At 29.5% G+C, this 20,322-nt stretch overlaps 1 protein-coding gene across 2 annotated transcripts in view; it reads right to left on the minus strand.

Moving 5' to 3' along the window:
• The window catches only part of LOC117179371, a 37,032-nt gene that overhangs the window by 9,333 nt on the left and 7,377 nt on the right, over positions 1-20,322 (minus strand). For both annotated transcript variants that reach the window (XM_033371090.1, XM_033371088.1), the window contains exons 2-8: positions 16,422-16,764; positions 16,102-16,293; positions 13,815-13,987; positions 13,542-13,737; positions 13,217-13,458; positions 4,820-5,005; positions 2,472-2,691 (exon numbers count right to left, since the gene is read on the minus strand). In XM_033371090.1, the coding sequence (XP_033226981.1) occupies positions 2,472-2,691; positions 4,820-5,005; positions 13,217-13,458; positions 13,542-13,737; positions 13,815-13,987; positions 16,102-16,293; positions 16,422-16,754 (1,542 nt within the window). In that variant the 5' untranslated portion in view covers positions 16,755-16,764. The remainder of the gene's footprint in view (positions 1-2,471; positions 2,692-4,819; positions 5,006-13,216; positions 13,459-13,541; positions 13,738-13,814; positions 13,988-16,101; positions 16,294-16,421; positions 16,765-20,322) is intronic.

A 20,322-nucleotide genomic window follows, 5' to 3' on the forward strand; every position in this document is an offset into this window, starting at 1 on the left:
TGTTATTTACTTAAATAGCACGAGAATTCTGGATCAATCTGAAAAATCTCTATCCCTTCCACACACTACTCCTTTCCCCTACCGAGTGAGTTACGCCTACCCAGAAAGGGAAATGGCTTAATGGTGTAATAATAAAAAAAATAAAAAAATAGCTAAATTCTTAAGAAAATATATGAATTTTTAACCAAAATGATTAATCTTTACAAAAAAATTCATTTTTAGGAATGTATGTACAATATAAACAAAGTACATAGTTGAATTATTAACCAAAAAGATGTGTTTTCAACGAAAAATGTAATAGTTAATACGTCAACCAAAAAATATTTCCGTTCTTACTTAAAATCATTTGTATTGAACCACAAAGACTAATTTTCAACAATACAATTAAATCCTTTAACAGCGGATTTTAAAAAAAAGGTTTGAATCAAAAATATATCCGCGATGCTATTTTTACTATTTAAACACACAGAATTTGAAGTTAACAAAATTAAAAATAAAACAATTCTCAAATTATTATTTTTATTTATTAATATTATTCTGCCCAATAATGGCTTTATCAATGGCAAGTTGGATTATCTCAATCTAAATTCTTTAATTTTAATAATTGTCAAACTCTGATCTAAACTTTCAATAATTCAACAATTTCAGTTACAAATGAAAAAAATAGAAACTCGAACAAGTAAAATTATAAAATTCAATATTAGAATTTAGCACTAGGAATTTTTTTAATTCACAATTGAAGCCTCGGCTGAAATAACGTTGTATCAGCACATATTTTGTTTCCATGGTCTTCTATGCATATGAGTTTTTCATTTAACTGTTTCTCTATTCCGCGGAAGCGCTGCGATCGAAAATTTACAAATTTAATTCAGAATTAAATGTCAAAATTCTCGACGTTATTTACTTCCGTTTATTTAGCGGCTATCTCAATTAACCTCGAAAGTGTACACATTTAAATCTAATTTAGAATTTTTGAAGGATAAGAATAGAAAATTACGTTCGTTTCAAAGTGTCGCCAAAAAATTTCAAAGTTGAATTCGGGAAATTTCAATTAATAAAAATGAAAATAATTAGGTTAGATAATTTACAAGCTTGGTCCTATACATATTGTAAAAAATAAAAATATAATTGATCATCTTTTTATTAGAAGAAAGGAGGGAAAAACAATTATCCGTGTAATTGTAATTTTTTTAAATTTTATTATAAAAATAATTTAAACAGTATTTTTTAGTACAATTTCTGATAATTATTTATCAATCATTTATTTATTTTATTATTTTTGAATATTATATTTGCTATTACCGGTTCTGGACATTTTACTCCAGCCTCTCTAGCCCTTTTTATTTTTTCCTGCATGTCATTCTAATAAATTTAAGTTTCTTTTTTTATCTTTGTTCAAAACTGTAATCGCCGCGCTTCCGCGGAATAGAGAGACATTTAAAAGAAAAACTTTTATACATAGAACTCCATGGATACATAATGTGTTGATACAACGTTATTTCAGCCGAGGCTACAATTATTAAACAATTCACTCAATTAGTGGGAAACCCATTTTAAATAGTTCAATTTTGACCAATTTAATTTGAAACCTTTTTATCTTGAAAACTTCATTAAAAATTGTTCCATTTGGAACGTTTTCAATATGTCACCTTCCATAAAAGCATGAACAATTAGAAAATTATTTAATTATGAACAGATTTAGAATTATTTGAACAGTCAATTATTCAATTTTAAATATTATAGCTCAACTTTTGCAATTTTCAATTAATTTACGTTTACATGATCAAAATTGTCGAATATTTTTAAAGATAAAATCAAACAAATTGTTTAATTGTTTACTAGAAGAAAAACTAAATTAAACTACTATAAACTTACACGCGTTTGTCGCATATTTGTAATCCTTATCCAATTTCAATGAGAAGTATTCACATATTTTCACGCAACATTGTCTTTTTTGATTTTGCCTTTTATTAATAACAAGATATAAATTTTCAAGTCGTGAAATACACAACAGCTGAAATTAAAAATATAAACACAAGAAGAATTTACGAATTATTAAGGAGTTTGAAGCCTCTCGTCAAAAAAAAAATAAAAATGGTTCCCCCTCATAAATCGGGAAATCAACAAAATAATTGCCACACCTGCTCGCGTCTTTACCTCTACTGACTAATATAATAATATCACAAATTAACCTTTATGGTTTACTTCTCTGATATTCCCTAACAAACTGTTTACATACATCGAAAATGTGGAACATTTACTCACATAAATAAACAGTGTATTTAATCAATTCCCAATTAGGCAATATTTTGAATGTCGAGAGAGTTCTGACTACCGCCAATAATATTTTTAACAATTTTGCAAAATGTTTTAAAAACAAGTTGTGAACGCAGAAGTTATTTAATTAATTATAAAAAAATTGAAATCCTCCTTAAAATAATGTTTTGAAAAATTCTGAAGGGATTCTTTACCTTTGCAATAGCATTTTTAAGTAGTTTCCTAGCCTTTCGATACCTCGCATCTCGAACACATAGTAATTTAGTACTGGTATCCGTGTTTCCCTTTTCCCGCTTTTTATGTTTCCGCATCATTCTTTCTCGAGAACTGCCTATTGCCATCAGTCGTCTTCTTCTCTGTAAGCTTAACTTAGGAAATGGAAAAGATTTCTTGACGAAGCCCCCTCCACTGTACCTGAAACAATCGATAAAAACATCGAGCTTTTCATTAAAGCATTATCCGTTTACCATTAATCTTTAAGGAATGCATGTATAAAAACATTCAACCTTTCCAAATCAGTTAGGAATTCTAATTTTAAATAGAAATTGTATATTTTTTAAATTTTACATAAAATACTTTTCATTATTCTTCCAGGGTGTCTACTCAAATCCTGACAAAATATGCCCTGAAAATTCCAGATTTTCTAGGCATACATTTTCATAGTACGAAGCTATTCAAATATTTCGCATGTTTTAAAACAATCGCCTCGGAATACGTATGAAGTTTCGCAAGTTTAATATAAATAATGTTTTTTTCACTTTCTAAGAATCCAATTAATATGCTTAATTTAGAAAGTTTTGACCAATTATATTACAGGATGAATTTGAATGATAATTCATATTTTTATGTTATCTTATTATACTTGAAATTCAGTGCATATTTAGGTAAAATTAATGTAGTTACTATATTAAATTCAATTTTAAAGATTAATTTTTTACCCAATAAGAACATTTTTAACAAAATACAGTAGAACCTTGATTATCCGGCCTTCGATTATCCGAGGCTCCGCGCTATCCGAGGCAATATTGCAGCTAAAAAACGATTGAGCATATTGAAACAGTGCTCTATTACCGACTTCCTTGAGCCACGTTAGTTATAATGCTTTGATGTACCATAAAGATAAATCCACATTCGTAAGTTGTTTACTTTTATTTGCTAAATGTTTATATTTATTTTTCTATTTAAAATATACCAAAAATAGATAACTCTTCCGAATTTTGTATTTCTTACGTATTATCCGAGTTTTCGCTTATACGAGGTATCTCCTCCCCACATTACCTCGGATAATCGAGGTTCTACTGTGCATGAATTTTCAACACAATAGTTGAATTTTCAACTAAAAAATATCAACTTTCAACCAAAGAATCGAATGATTAACTAAAGAAGGTCAGTTTTTAACCAAAAATGGAATAGTTAAATTTTCAGTTGAAATGATTAATTTTACACACACAAAACCCACAAATGTACCAAAATTATTAACAAAAAGGACTAATTCTCTACCAAAAAAGATGATTTTTCAACGAAATACATCAAGTTTTATCGAAATAGTTAAAATCTTAAATTTACAAAGACAATTTTTTTAACCAAATAGTTGAATTTTGAACTAAAAAGCCCAGTTTTTAACAAAAAATTTAATAGTTAAAGTTTTAGTAAAAAAATTAATTTTCAATCAAACTGATGAATTTTTAACTCAAATAATAAATCTTAACTGGAATAACTTATTTTTAAACAAAAAAGATGAATCCTCAACCAAGAAGATTATTTTCCTACCAAAAAGACCAATTTTCAACAAAAACTGATAAATTGTCAACTAAAAAATGACAGTTAAATTTTTCAGCTGGAAAAATAAATGTTTAACTAAAGAGATGAACCTTTAATTAAAGTGTTGATATATTCTATTGTAATAATTACAGTTTGAAATGAAAAAAGTTTCAATACAAAAGAAAACTAATTTAAAAAAAGGGTACATTTTGAAACAAAGTGGTGAATTTTCAAATAAGATAATGAACCTTCAACTGGAATATTTGAATTTTAAACCAAAATGATTAATTTTTAATAAAAAAATATAAATCTTTAACTACAATAAATGTATTTTTAAGCAAAAACATTAATTTGCATTAAAAAAAAAACAAATTTTCAACTAAAAAGGATAATTTTTCAACCAAATATTGAATTATGAAATTTTTAATTAAAAAAAGTAATATTAAACCAAAGAGATAATTTTTCACATAAATGATGGAATATTCAACTAGCATAGTTACATTTTCAGTTAAAAAAAATTTATTTCAAACCAAACATTAATCATTTTTAACAAACTAGTTTAATGCAGTGATATAAAGCTACGTTTACAAATGAAGAATTATTATTATTCAATTTTCTATTGCAACTTAAAACAAATTAAGCACACTTTCAAAACAATTTCCTGACTTAAATAAAATTTCCCCGAAATTTCCAGGTTGTTCCAGGTCTTAAGAAATTCCCTGAAAATTCCAGGTTTTCCAGGACTTCAAGCTTACATACATAAAATGAACTTCAATCCTACCTTTCTCGAAGGGCCTCAGTGGATTCATTAGGCGGACTTGCACAAGAACTTTGCTCTGCCTCACAGTTTTGGTAGATTGTACCCCTCATCGCAACATCAGATGGATTCAGAGAAACTTCTATGTTCTCCTTTGCGCTTTGCTTCAGTTCATTGAGTTGCTTTGTACTCTCTGGCGTTAATACCGGTCTACAGAACAACAAAGATTAATAACATCGGAATTTCCTGCAAAATAGATTTCAGGGTGGCCGCAAAAATTCATTTAAAAAATTTCCTAACTTTTCTTTAATTTTTCATTTTCACTGATTATATTGCCCTGCATGAGTTTTGCGAATAAGATGGCACCTAGTGTTTCCCAATGGATTTTTCATGCTGAACACGAATCTGGGTTCAAAAACTTCTCATCACGTAACGTTTTTGAGAAAATAGGGATTGGAACCCTTAAAAACGGCGATTTTAGCCATTTTTGACAAATTTTAGGGCTGAATCATGACTTGCTACAAACTTCGCTAATATCAGAAATTAAAGGCTGAAACGAGCCCTTTCAAGTGAGTCGTCTGCCAAATTAATCGCATAAGCTCTTAGAGCGGGGGATGTGTTTTTGTCTAGAGGTTGAGGAAGAAAATTAAAACAGTAACAAAATTTACTAAATCCGTTTGAATTTCAAAAAATCGTCCACCATTTTGGATCCGCCATTTTGAATTTCTTAAATGTAACTGCATATTCGTAATCAGCGGTCCTTAAAACCCCCGAGTAACAAGTTTCAAGCGAATAAGATCAAATTTTCAAAAAATGGTCCGCCATTTTGAATTTTTAAAACTTAACTGTATATTCGTAATCAGCGACCCTTAAAATCTTTAAAAGCACTACAGATTTTATTATGCCTGGGCGTGGATGTAAGCATCTTAAAATCCTTTCTTTTTTTATTTTCTTCCTCCACCCCTAGACAAAAACACAACCCCTGCTCTAAGGGCGCATGCGATTAATTTGACATGGGGCCCATTTGAAAGGGCTTGTTTCAGCCTTTAATTTTTTATATTAACGAAGTTTGTAGCAAGTCATGATTCAGCCCTAAAATTGGTCAAAAATGGCTAAAAACGCCGTTTTTAGGGGTTTTAACCCCTATTTTCTCAAAAACGTGATGTGATGAGAAGTATTTGAACCCAGATTCGTATTCAGCACGAAAACTCTATTCGGAAAAACTTGGTCCCATCTTATTCGCATTAAAAAAATTACAATTTGCAGCGCAGTGTTGTTAATATTTAAAGACCAAAATTCAAACATTGTCACATTTTTAACATAGAATCTTTTATAAACTGAATAAAACCATTTTAAATTTAATTTATAGTGAAAAGGTGGCATATTTAAATAAAAGCAAAATACTTTTTTTGAGAGAACGGCTAGACCGGTTTTAAAGCACAAAAAATATGTTATGAAACTGCGGAAAATGCTAGAAAAGAGTTATAGAATTTTGTATGGGGTAAACTAGATATACCACCACCATTTTTCACTAAAAGACCATCTTCGACTAACCTAGTATAACATATTTAACTGCTAAAACGATTAATGTTGTAAAAATTAAATTTTTAAAGTTTAAATTCATGGTATAAAAAATTAACCCTATAAAATCCATATCAAAATTCTTCCATATCATTCGAATGCTTAGCATATTCTTTACAGCCGTATACAATTTTTTATAAATCCTTGAAAATCATTAAAATCCTTACAAATCTCTTGAAACATTTCAAAGCTCTTGAAAATTTCTTGGTAGTTTTTAAAATACCCTAACATCTTTAAAATCTTTAGAAATACCTTCCAGCCCTCGGGCTCACTTAAGCGATTAAAAGTAGTATAAATAGTATCAAAAATTTAATTTAAAAAAGTGCAAAATAGCGTCATAGTGTTTCAAGTACTTAAATTATGTGTTTATATATAGCAAACTAACAGCCTTTCCCCTTTTTACATTCTCATTCATGAGAGTGTAATATAATCGTCCAAATTTTCGATCTCTCGTTTTTAACGGACACACAGAATCCGAAAATCATAACATTTTGTCGGCGCCTGTCTGTCTGTATGTATGGTTACCTGAATGTTGTAGCCACTCTAACTTTTGAAGAATTTGTGAAATCGGGTCCGCATTTCATACACTTCTGAAGGTCCCCAAAATAAAGGTTAAGTTCGTTAATCAGACATTTCCAACCAAAATTTAAAAATTGAGAGCTTTTTCAAAATTTTGCAAATTTTTTTTTCGAATTATATAAATTTTTGTGAAAGTTTCTCATAGATGGGTAACAGACTTGCAAATTATCTGAATAAAAATTTTTATTTTTATGAAAATTAGAAAAGTTATATACTTTTCAAAAATTTGAAAATTTTCCAAAAATATAAAAAAAAATATTTTTTGCATAGATCCAAAAATTTTATTCAAAATTTTCACTAGATACCAAATATATCTTACAATTCTTCTAGTCAGATTTTTCGATTAGCCCACAATTTAAAAAACTAGAGCATTTTCAAAATTTTCAAATTTTTTTTTCAAATTATAGAATTTTTTGTCAAAGTTTCTTATAGATGGGTAAAAGACTTGCAAATTATCCAAATAAAATTTGTAATTGTGATGGAAATTAGAAAGTTATATACTTTTCAAAAATTTGAAAATTAAAAAAAAATGGAAAAATGATTTTTTCATAGATCCAAAAATTTCATTCAAAATTTTCACTAGATACCAAATATATTTCAAAAATATTCTAGCCGAATTTTTTGATTAGCCAACAATTAAAAAAATTAGAGCTTGTATAACCTAACTGTTGAGCGCGAAGCGCGATTATCGCAAAGAGAATGTAATCGTCAATGCCGTAGGTACTTTGAGAACCTTCTTTAATGTCAAATTAAAAGAAAATCTTCAGCTTCACTTTATGATTGTAGTTTATGAGGGATTTGAATTACAGTATTTAATATAATTTAACCTTTAGAGGACGGGAAAATTTCCGTTCAAATCGAGTTTTCATTTGACCAAAAATTTATGCATAATTTCAACAGAAAACTCAGTCCCCGACCTGACAGGTGGTCGATATATCGACCATCCCCATCCGCAATGTAAAGGCCAATATAAAAAAAAACTTTTTATTATATTTCAACGTTATAGTATGGTATACCCATATTTTTTGATGCGCTGAGTACGAGAAAAATAGTGAAAGAAATCCTGAAGGCACCCTTGATCTTGAAAATCACCATCTCAAGGTCATTTTTTGTATATCTTAGCGTTATGGTTGGCATACCCATGTCTTTTGAAACGCTGAGTAAGAAAAAATAGTGCAAAAAATTCTAAACGCAGACGTGACCTTGAAAATCGAGATTTCAAGGTCAAGTGATACATTTCTTTATTTGTTGCTATTTTTGCGTCAAAGTTGAGACATGCATGTTTTTATGTGCCTAGTACTAAAAAAATAGTGGCAAAAATTCTTACATCATTCTTGACCTCAGAATAACGATCTTTTTCATACCAAAAGTGCAATGAACTTTAACTACATCCATGAAGATGAACAGTTCCTGTTATCTAAAATGAAGGTGAACTATGATGCCTACAGATTATAGCCTTATTGCCTGAGAGCGAAATGCCAAAATTCAAGAGGAAACGAATCGTTCCAGATTCATCGGATGAGAGTTCTTCTAGTGATGATGCAATTGATGATTATTTGATCAATGAAACTGATTGCATTACTCTAAGCAAACGAAGTGATAAGCGTTTACAAGTCGATGCACTTTTGTTTCAGTTGAAAATTCATCTGTTTCTCTAGAAATGTCACGGTTTTTGGTAAAAATGCAACTGTTTAATTAAAAAAATCTACCGTTTCGTAGAAAATTCGTATTTTTAGCTCCAAAATTCAACCATTTGTTAGAAAATTAAACTATTTGGTTAAAAATGTATATATTTGAATGAAAGTTAATCTTTTTTTGGTACAAAATTTTGTCGTTAAAAATGCAACTGTTTACTTGAAAATCTGTTTAGTTAAGTATTCAGGTATTTTGTTGAAAATTCGATTTGATTGGTTAAATTCAACATTTTTTGTTGAAAATTCATCGTTTTACGTTGAACTGTTTTGTAGAAAATTTCGTTTCTTTAAAAATAAAAAGAATTCTCTTAAATAAAAAGGTAACTACTCCTTTTTTCGTTAAATATGAATCTTTTTGTTTAAAAATTGAAATATTTAGTTGAAATTTTTAGAAACGATAAAAATACAACTTAAAAAATAATCAAATAAAATTTAGACTAACATCACATTCATTCTTCAAACTATTTAGTTTAAAATTTATGTGATTTGTTGCAAATTCGTCTATTGGTAGAAAATTAATCTGGATGATGGAAAATGCAACTGTTAGTTGGAAATTAATTTGTTTGGGTTGAGGATTCAACTATTTTGTTGGAAATTCGGCCTTTTCTAGTTCAATTCAACGATTTCTATTTTAAAATGAAAAATCTTTTCCAAATTACTTTTCAATGAAAATTGAAGAATTGGTGACATTTTCAGACAACTGTGAGAAAGTAGTGTAGTTTGTGTCATTTTTTTTCTTCGAAATAATAGTCAAATAGCTTAATCACTCAAAAAAATGTCAAATAGTTTTATTTGTGTGGAGGTCCCAGATCTGACCGTCAAAATATGGAAATCTATAACAAAATTGCTTGGAATTTTTTAAATCCCTTGAATGTTGCTAAGGCCAAGAAATTCGATGGAATTTTATTAAATATCTAAAAATCTTAAAAATCCTATGCAATCCACTCAAATGATTGAAAGCTATCATAAAGTTATTGACATTTTTTAAAATATCCTAAAATAAAAATACCAGAATGGTACTTTTTGTCACGCCTCATAGGTTACTTTTTTCTTGCTCAAAGGGTACAAAATTCAGGATAAATTCAGAAGATTTCCGAACAATTCAAGATACATTCAAAAGAATTCAAATGAATTCGAAAAAAGTTTAAAATTTAAAAAAAATGCAATTGATTTCCGTAAAACTATAATGAGTTTAGAGGGATTTAAGATAAAAGAGAAGAATTCGATTAAATTCGTAAAAATGACAGGTGAATTAAAAAACCAAATGAATTTTATACAATTTGACAATATGAAGAAAAAAAAACTACATGGAATTCAGTAACTTTGAAATAAGCTTAGAAAACTTCAAGGAAATTGAAAGAATTTGATGAAATGCTTAAGAATTTAAGGTGAGGTTAATGCACTTCAGGATTAGTTAAATAAAAAGTTTCAAAATTTAAGAAAAATTCACTGATTTAAGTAAAATTGAGTGAGTTTAGGATTCCAGTAATTTAAAAAAATGCAACTCAATTCCAAATAATTTTAAAGAATTCAGGGTGAATTCAAAAAGAAATTCAAATCTTTGAAACCCTACTAGTTTCTAACACAAGAAGTGACTAATTTATAAAAAGAATTGAAGTTGAATTCAAAAGAATTCAAATGAATTGGAGCAATTTTAAGAATCGAAAAAAATTTATTGATTACAATAAATTTTGAGAGAATTTAGAGAAATTTGAAATAAATTAGAAGAATGAGATCAAATTCATAAAAAATCAAGCTGAATTTCAAAAGCAATCAAGTGAATTGAAAACAATTAAAAAATATATAAAAATTTTTTGATTTGGGTAGGATTGAGTGAATTTAAGAGGGTTCAGGGAGGATTTCAAATGAATTGCAACAAATATTTGAAAATCTCTTCAAATCTTCGAAATCCCTCATTTCATGTGAAAAATTCTTTGAAATCCATTAAAATATTGAATTCCCTTAAAATTATTAAAAACCCTTGCAAATCCCTTAAAATTATTTAAAGCTCTTGAAAATGCCTTTGAATTTTTTTAGATTCCCAGAAATATTTCAGTCTTTGAGTAAATAAATATGTCATAGATAAAATGTATGGGAATCTTTTAAAATTTCCTCAAATATTCGAACCCTTTGCCATCTTTTGAAAGTCCTTGAATCTTTTTAAATCCCTTGAAAACTCCTGAGAATCTTTCACAGCACCTTTAAGTATTTCAAATCCTTTTATATCCCATTAAATTACTGAAATCAATAAAAAATTATTTAAAATCCTTTAGAATTTTTAAAGCTCTTGAAAATGCCAAGGAATTTGAAAAAAATACGATAAAATATTTCAAATTCTTTGATCATTTTATCAATTGATGCGTAGGATCAATTAATTCAAAACTTTTAAAAATTAAAAAAAAATCATTGGATTAAGTAGAATAGAGTAAATCTGAAGAAATTCAAGTGAACTCATAGAATTCAAGAGAATTTCAAAGAATTTAGGATTAATTAATAAAAATTCAGGATGAATTACAAATCTCTTCAAATCTTTAAAACTTACATAATACCTCACTTCTCATAAATAAATTCTGTAAAATCTACTAAAATAAATAATTGAAATCCTCGGAAATCTTATAAATTAAGTGAAGTCTTTTTAAATATTTTAAAACCTCATTCGTCCTGCAAAAACCGTTCCATTTATTCAGAAATTGTAGATGTTTCAAAAATACCCTAAAGTCTTAAAAATTCTTTCAACAGAGTGGCCGTTTTTGTCAAAGAGAAAAATTCCCGGCTTTATCCTGGTCCGCAAACATTTTTCAAGGTCAATCAAATTTCAAAAATCGAACTCTGAAGCTAAAAAAATTTCAATTTGAAGTAATAAAAACTGAGCTGCTATATAAAGCACTCAAAGTGGAACTTTTTAATTTAAAACTTTAAAAATTTAAGTTTAAAAGTTTTTTCATTAAAAAAATGTTGCAAAAAATGGAAGCTACAAACACTTTTCAACTAAACAGTTTTAAATTAAATGCAGTAAATCTATCAAACCAATTGTTTTAAAACTTTTATGAATTGTAGAGTATCAAGATTCAGATTTAGTTCCAAAAATATAAATCCTCGTTATCATTTTTAATTATCTAAATAAAAGAATCAATCAATAAATTTAAGAAATTTAAATTATATCATTTCAAGTAATTTTAAGCTAGAAACATTGCAAATTAAACGATTACATTTTTTATGAACTAAACACATCTTACATTAAAAGTTAAATTTTTTTTTAAATCTTGTCAAATTAAAAAAATTTTCTAAAAATATTCTACATTAAGGTTTGATAATTTTGTAAATTAATTTTTCAAAATAAAAAATCATGTTGAATTTGCCAAGGAAATTAATTTTTAATTTTTTAAACTTGGAAATATCTAACTTACTCGAATTTTTCCTAAGAATAATAGGTGTTCAATTTATACATCAAAATTCAATAATTTGATTTACAAATTTTTTTTTAAAACGAGCAATTAAAATTGTAACGTTTAAGGTTTAGTTTTTTTTGTTTAGTTTTGAATATTTATTTTATAATTACTTATTTTAAATAAACAGTCAGATATTTCTGTATATTAAGAAATTGCTCTTTTCCTTATTTAAAAAATTTCAAATTTAATGTTTTAAAAATTGCATTTTTTTAGTCTGAAATATTTGAAATTTAATAAAAGCCTTTAAATATGAATATATTATTTTGAAGTTATTTTACAATTGGAAAAAATTTATGAAGTTTCATTCGTATGTTTATATTTGTTTATTTAATACGACTTTCCAATTTAAACCGTTTAATTTTTAAGGTTAAAATCTGAAAATTCTAAAATTGCAAATTGATTTTGAAACGCCTTGTAAAATAAATTATTTATTTATAAAATCGTAAAGTTCAGTTCAACTTAAAAATCAACAATTTATTTATTTTCACAGTTGATTAACTAAAATTGTTTTTTTTTAAATCCTAAATGTACTATTTTAAACGCTTCTAATTTTTGATTGTTTAAGTCTTTAAAAATGCATTTTAAAAAAGTTAAATTAAAAATTTACGCTAAAAAATTAGTCTAAAATGGGAAACTTTAAAAGTGAAAGATTTTCCAATTAAGAATTCTAATCTGAATGAAATCAAAGTTCGACAGATTTTTTTCTATACATTTGTAAAATTCTCTGACAAAAAATAAATTCATCGCCATTTACTGCCATTGAAATCTATTAAAAATCTCTCAGAACGTTTATAAATATCCTGAAATATGTAAAAGAGTTCAAGATAATTCAAAAATAGGTACAGATCATTTGAAAAAGTGACTAATAGTGACTGTGTGGCAGTCCTCATTATTTTTTTTAAAGTGCTTGACTTAAATACGGTAGCCCTAGGGACCGGTCAGTGACTAAAAAGATATGAGAAATCAAAAGTTCGGCACGCTTAATTATTCTTGACAGTAACTTAAAGTGTTCCCTACAGGAATTATTTTTGCCATTTTTTTTTCTCTTAAAAATCCCCGATTTCCAGATTTTCTATGGCCTTTAGCCACCCTGAGTGTGATAAAAAAGTGAAACGAACCCAGTAGTCGGAGGAAGGTATTGCAGTCTTTTGTTGGCACCCCAGCAACGACGCAAAACGGAATCGTCAATGACTCCGGTTGGAGGCAGGTGCACGACAGGACATGGAGGTGGTAATCTCACTCGAAGTCCCCAAATTGTAGTACGCTTCTTGATTTCTCTACCGCACTTAAACCTATTCCTATTATTAGTTAATATCGCCAGAATGGATTCTCTTCGAACCTGTGAACTAACGTCTCGAATCTGAAAATTAAATTCAGTGTCAATGGAAAATGAAACACTTTCAGCAAATTAAATCAAAAAATATATATATATAAAAAACTTACTCTAGGGGGCAACTGCAAAGTGTTCCAATTTTCGTTCGCGTATGGAACGATGACGGTGTCCAGATCGTAGTACTTTTTTGCATTATAAACTGTCAGATTGTACAACATCAGGTGCACCAAATCTACCCATTTTATTTCTAACCGACGCACAAATTCTTTGCCATAATTGCACATTGAACAAACAAATACGTAGAACCTAAAACAATAGTTTTAGATTCGTAAATAAGATATTTTTTTCAGTTAGATGTCATATAAAACGAAGTGAAAAGTTACCTGTCTCCACTGTAAAGAGGATACGTTAAACAGCTAACACATTTTTCATGAAACCACTGCTTGCAACGAGCACACTGCAACATTTGTGTGTACCACTCGCCATTTAATCCACAATAACAATAAATTTGTTCGGCATTCACCCTGTGATGCGCGTCCCAACTCAACATGTCCGGCTAAAATAGAAAATATGAGTAATCAATATTTTATATAGGGTATTTCTCTCCGAAAAAAATATTATAACAAAATTCCCGATTTTTTCCCGGTTCGCAAACTTTTTTCACGGTCAATGAACCTTGAATGTTTCGTTTTAAATATTTGTTTTATAATTACTTATTTTACTTGAACAATCAAATATGTCTGAATACTATAAATAATCAGCAACTGTTATTTTTCTTAATTAAAAATTTTCAAATTTTAGACTAAACAAATATTTTAAATTTGATAAAAGCCTTTAATTATGAATACATTATTTCAATGTTATTTTCAAATTTGTAGTAGTTTATAAAGTTTCAATCGGGCGTTCACATTTGTTTAACCACACTAAGACTTTCGAAATTCCAATTGAACCAATTTAATTTGCAACGATAAAATCTGTAAATTATTAAATATTGAACTGATTCCGAATCGTCTTGTAAAATCAATTATCGTTCACTAATTAATCCTTAATTCAGAGTTCAATTTTAAAGATCATTATTTATATTCACATTTGACCAACTAAAACGGTTTTTTATCCAAAATTGTCGATTGCAAACGGCACTAATTTTTAATTTTTTAATTACTATATTTTAAAATTCTTTAAATAAAAAATGTAAACTTAAGTCAATAAAATTCCCGGTCAAAAATAAATTCAGTCATTTCCCGGGAACATAAAAATCCTAGTTTCAGGTCCAGTGGTCCCCCTGTAATGAACTCCCTTCATGTCTTTAAAATCGCTTGTAACTTTATTGAAACCCATAAAAAATCCTTTACAATCTCTTGAAATCCCTTAATACTTTTGAAAATGTTTTTAAATCCCGTTAAAATCTGTAACATACTTGAATGTCTTATAAAATTCTTAAATCTGGTAAGTCTTTGAAATTCCTTGAAATCGTCGGCTGGTCCGACGAGTATAATAGTGGCATGAATGGTCAAAATGTTGCCCCCCCCCCCTCCCCCAACCAATGTATCACACTGAAATCATTAGAATTCGTGATCGTAATTGCTATAAATATTAATGTATTAGTTTAGAAATCTTGCGAAATTTCTTGAAATCTGTGGAAATATTTTTTAATTTCTTGAAAACCGTTAAAATCTCTCAAAAGTTGTGGAAATATTTGGACCTACATAGAAACCTTTCGAAATCCCATCAAATTCTTCGAAAATCCATAAATTCCGCTAAAAAGCCTTTCAATCCGTGAAACTCCTTCGATAACTCTTAAAATCCTTTGCAATTCCTTCATATCCTCTAAAATGTTTGGAAGGCTTTAAAATTCTCTAAAATCTCTTAAAATGTTTTGAAAACTTACAAAATTCGTAAAAATATTGTTAAAATTCTTGAAAACCATTGAAATCCCTGAAAATTAGGGGAAATATTTGGAAATCCCATAAAATCATGTGAAAAATCTTAAAACCGCACAGAACTCCCTTGAAATTCATTGAAAACCTTTGGAATCTCTTAAATTCCCAGGAAATGTTTGGAAATCCTCTAAGACACCCCTTTGAATGTTTTAAAATCTTAGGTAATTCTTTGAAATCCGAGGAAATGTTTTAAAATGTTTTGAAAACCATTGAAATCTCCGAAAATTAATTGAAACATTTGTAAATTCTATCAAGTTATTTGAAAAGTATTAAAATCCCCTGGATGTCCTTCGAAATCAGTTGAATTGTATTATAATCCCTGGAAATGTTTTGAAATCCGTGAAAATATTCTTACATCTCTTGGAAACCATTCAAATCTCTTAAAATGAATTGAAACATTGCACAAAATTTCTTAAAATCTGTGGAAATTCTCTGGAATTCCTTTAAATTCGTGTATGTATTTTGAATCTTTTGAATTCCTGTAAAATTCCGTGTAATTTGAGAAATCCTGTGAAAGTGGTATGAAATCCTACGTTAAGTAAAAAAATAAAGATTTTAACATTATTTAGTTCTATGTTGATTTTTGTTAATGATTTGTTTAGAAGTGCGAAAAAATGATAAGAAATTAAATAGGATTATAGGCCTATATTGAATTTCCTATAATATTTTTTTCGCAAGAAAAAGCCACTTGAAATACTTGAAAGCGATAACTTCTTTTAAAGAAATTTACATCGTAGGGCAACTTCGTCATGTCTTCTGGAGGCGGAGGTGGTTGGTCTCTGCCGCTGCAAACTTTTCTGATATTAGCCTTAACCATCGAGTTCTTAGGCTCGAGATGTTCCCGAACTCGAGGTTGACTGTCTACGCATCTCTTGCACATCCACTGTACCTCCGGGAGTGTTTCCTCTTTTCCTATGTGAGGCTAAAACGATTTAAAGATGATTATTCATTTTAAAGTTGATCAAAATGTTCCAGCTTCAAATGTTACGACTTGTAAGATTAAAATTTAATTCAGGTCACAAGAAACATTAAAATTAGATTGATGTCTACCTGGTGACACAGTTGATGATAACCACGACCACATTTGTCGCAAACGATGATGTCGTTGTCAGTCTTGGATTGAGATTTTTTACAGAGGACACACATCACATCGGCCTCAGGCATCGCTAATTTTGTTAACTCTTTAACCGACGACCAGGCCGATGTGTTGTCCAGAAACTTGACAAGACATTTTTCCCTCGCCAAGTCCACCTCCACAACCGTTCCCATATAATATTTTCCATCTTTGTGTTGAAGAAGTACATCTTCACCGTGCGAAAACCCGAGTCGCTGCTCCTTCGTCGTACTATCTGGTGCCGCCGGACCTTCTTCGGCTTCGGACATTTTCCTGTAACTAAGCATATATTTATTTAAACATTTTTTAATTTTAAAAATTGAACTTCGACATTCTCAAGCTTCCGACAATCATAAAAAAAAGGAAAAGCCATGTCTAGGTAGAAGTCCGCACTTTTGAGACAGTGGAACCTATGAGAGCAGTCAAATTAAAAATATAAAATAAAGTATAAGCTTTTATTTTCTGTCTAAATATGCTTCTTTTAACTCCAGTGAACTTTTTCTAAAGTTTCAGCATGATAGGAATTGTTAATCACTTAAAAAATCATACAAATAAGTTTTGCAAGTCAAAAAAAGAAAAATATGGATTTTCGATATTTCAGAGTTTTCACTTTCTTATCCATTTTTATAACGTATGAATTTTGAGTTTTATAATATAGTTTATTTATTCAACTCCTGCTAGGCTCTATGTTTAAAAAAAATGTTATAAAGTGTCAGAATTATTATTATCTGAGAATCAATCTGGAGTTCTCATATTTTAGATAAAATAATATAAAGTGCTCATGATACTACATTTAATTTTCGATCATTATATCTATTTTTTGTACAATACAAAATATTGTTAACAATTTTATAACATCTAATAAAAAATATAACCTTATATACTGCAGTATGATTTCTCATACTTCGTCTAAAGGTAAATTTATTTAGAATTTACAATTCTCAAATTTTTATAAATTTTCAAACTATCACACGTACTTCCACAACCCCCAACTTGAAAGATTGATATTTATCATATTAATAAAGAGTTTTAAAAACTTCCTTATATCATTTCTTACTTAATACCTCTAATGGTAAATAGAATAACGTATTTGTGATATTTAATATGAAGGAACTTACTTTCGGGTGAAAAATAACGAAATGCTATGTGGTTAAATAAACGTTTAAATATATATGTATGGTTTATCATAATCAATGAAAGAACTACGAGGTATGTTCAAAAAGTAAGGTGACTTTTCAATTTTCGCGGGCTATGTACATTCAAGTTTTAAATTTTTTGTTTTGTTGTGTTGGGACACTCGTCACGATCATATGTTCACAGTTTTGACTATATAGCTCGTGTTGTTCTTCTGGCAGAGGCGTAAAAGGTTAGAAGGGTTTGGTGTGCACGGCGATTTTCTTCTTTCGAAAAAAATGGAGCAAAGAGTTTGCATTAAATTTTGTGTGAAAAATGGAATCCAGTGCTCTAAAACTCCTGAAATGTTGACAGTTGCATACGGTGAGTCTACTGTGAGTAAGAAAAATGTGTATAAGTGGTACAAGCAGTTCCCAGAAGGCCGAGAGTATGTCGAAGACGAACCTCGCCCTGGACGTCTCAGCACGTCAACGACAGATGAAAACATTCAAGCAGTGGAAGAAATGTTGTTGAAAAATCGCCGAATTACCATCAGAGAAGTTGCTGAAGATGTTGGTATATCGGTTGGCTCATGCCATGCTATCTTTTCGGACGTTTTGGGCATGAGACGTGTGTCAGCGAAATTTGTTCCAAAACTGCTTAATTTTGATCAAAAGATCCATCGCATGACCATGGCTCAGGAGATGTTGAATGAAGTCAATAATGAACCTGATTTTCTCAAAAGGGTTATAAATGGGGATGAATCGTGGGTATATGATTATGACGTCGAAACTAAAGCCCAATCGTCTCAGTGGAAGCATCCTGAGTCTCCAAGGCCAAAAAAAGCACGTCAAGTTCGGTCAAATGTGTTTTGCTCACTGTCTTCTTTGATTACCGTGGCGTAGTGCATCAGGAATTCTTACCACAAGGTCGTAGGTCAATAAGGAGTATTGCCTTCAAGTTATGCGCCGTTTGCGAGAGGCGATACGCAAAAAACGCCCGGAACTTTGGAAAAACAATTCGTGGCTTTTGCATCACGGTAATGCACCTGCTCATTCATCGTTGCTTGTGAAAGATTTTCTGACCAAAAACAGCACCACAGTCATGCCTCAGCCTCCATATTCACCGGATTTGGCCCCCAGTGACTTTTTTCTTTTCCCAAAACTGAAGAGACCCAAGAAAGGAGATCGATTTTCAACGATTGAAGAGATAAAAACTGCATCGCTGAAAGAACTCAAGGCTATACCAAAAATTATTATCAGAAGTGCTTCGATGATTGGAAAAAGCGTTGGCACAAGTGTATTATATCTGAGGGGGATTACTTTGAAGGGGACAACATAAATATTGAGGAATAAATGAATATTTTTTGAGAAAACCATGAAGTCACCTTATTTTTTGAACACACCTCGTATATTACATTGGATACCATTTTAATGGTAGGTCAACGGACTTAATTTTTTGCATGAAGATTTTTTTTGGATGTCTAATGTGAGGAAAAATGCTGAAAGCCCAGCCAAATAAACTCACCATATCGTTGCTATGCAAAAACGTAAATAATGTAGCCCTTTTTACTCAAAATGACCCTATTAGCAGTCCTAGCGCAAAAACGATTACGTGAAACAACTTCATTTTTTGCATGGAGATGTCAATCAAGTGTCTAATGTGAGGAAAAATACTGAGAACCTTAAAGAAGATACTTATCATAGTGTTGCTATGCAATAACATGACAATTTATGCCATATTACTCAAAATTACCCTGTCATCACGCCTAGCGCAGAAGCCATTAGGCCTACCGACACCATTTTCTGTATGCTGATATTTGTATGCGAGTCTAATGCAAGAAAAAATACTGAGAATCCTAAGAAAGATCGGTGAAGGTTATGTATAACCGTTATATATGAAGTTTTTTATGTATAAAAAACGGTGTTATTTTGAATTAATCAACATTGTTTATTACTGGTCCATGTTCACTGCACTTCACTTATTAACTACCCGGATCAACACCAAACTATCTTAAGAAAACCTTAGAAAGATACTCACTATAGAGTTAATATGATAAAACATAAAATTTAGCCCAGTTTATTCAAAATGATCCTGTCAGCACGCCTAGCGCAAAAACTATTAGGTCTAAAGACTTAATTTTTTGCATGCAGATGTGTTTTGCGAGTCTAATGCGAGTAAAATACTGATAACCCTGATTTAAATGCTCATGATTGCGTTTCTACGCAAAAACATGACAATTTAGGCCTTTTGATTAAAAAATTCTCACAATTGACTCAAAGCCAGCATATACGAAAATTAAAATGTTTAAAAAAAATCTTAATCGTACACGTTCCTTGCTGCCCGCTTCACAAACTGTTTTTTATATTTAAATATTGAAAGCTTATAGTAGCTATTTAAAATATTTTACTTCTATGTTTTTTGTCTAGTTTTCCAAACATATCTTCTTCGCATCCAACACATACCGGTATGTTTTTGACCAATTTATAAAATAAAGAAGAAAAGAACAGTAATAAGAAATAGTGCAAAATTCAAGCGAAATATATATTTAGAGTATATAAACTATTCTTAACGTTTTATATCTCCTTTTTACTTAAGTCGTTAGTTTTACGTCTAGCAAGATAGATTTAGCTAATTGCGATAATGTTGTAAAATTCTAGTCTCGCGGTACAAACTATCTATTTTCGTATTTCTCATCTGCAGTTTTTTTTATTGACCATTAAA

Source organism: Belonocnema kinseyi, chromosome 9 (genome assembly GCF_010883055.1).
Source record: "Belonocnema kinseyi isolate 2016_QV_RU_SX_M_011 chromosome 9, B_treatae_v1, whole genome shotgun sequence".
In the NCBI taxonomy this organism is placed as follows: domain Eukaryota; kingdom Metazoa; phylum Arthropoda; class Insecta; order Hymenoptera; family Cynipidae; genus Belonocnema; species Belonocnema kinseyi.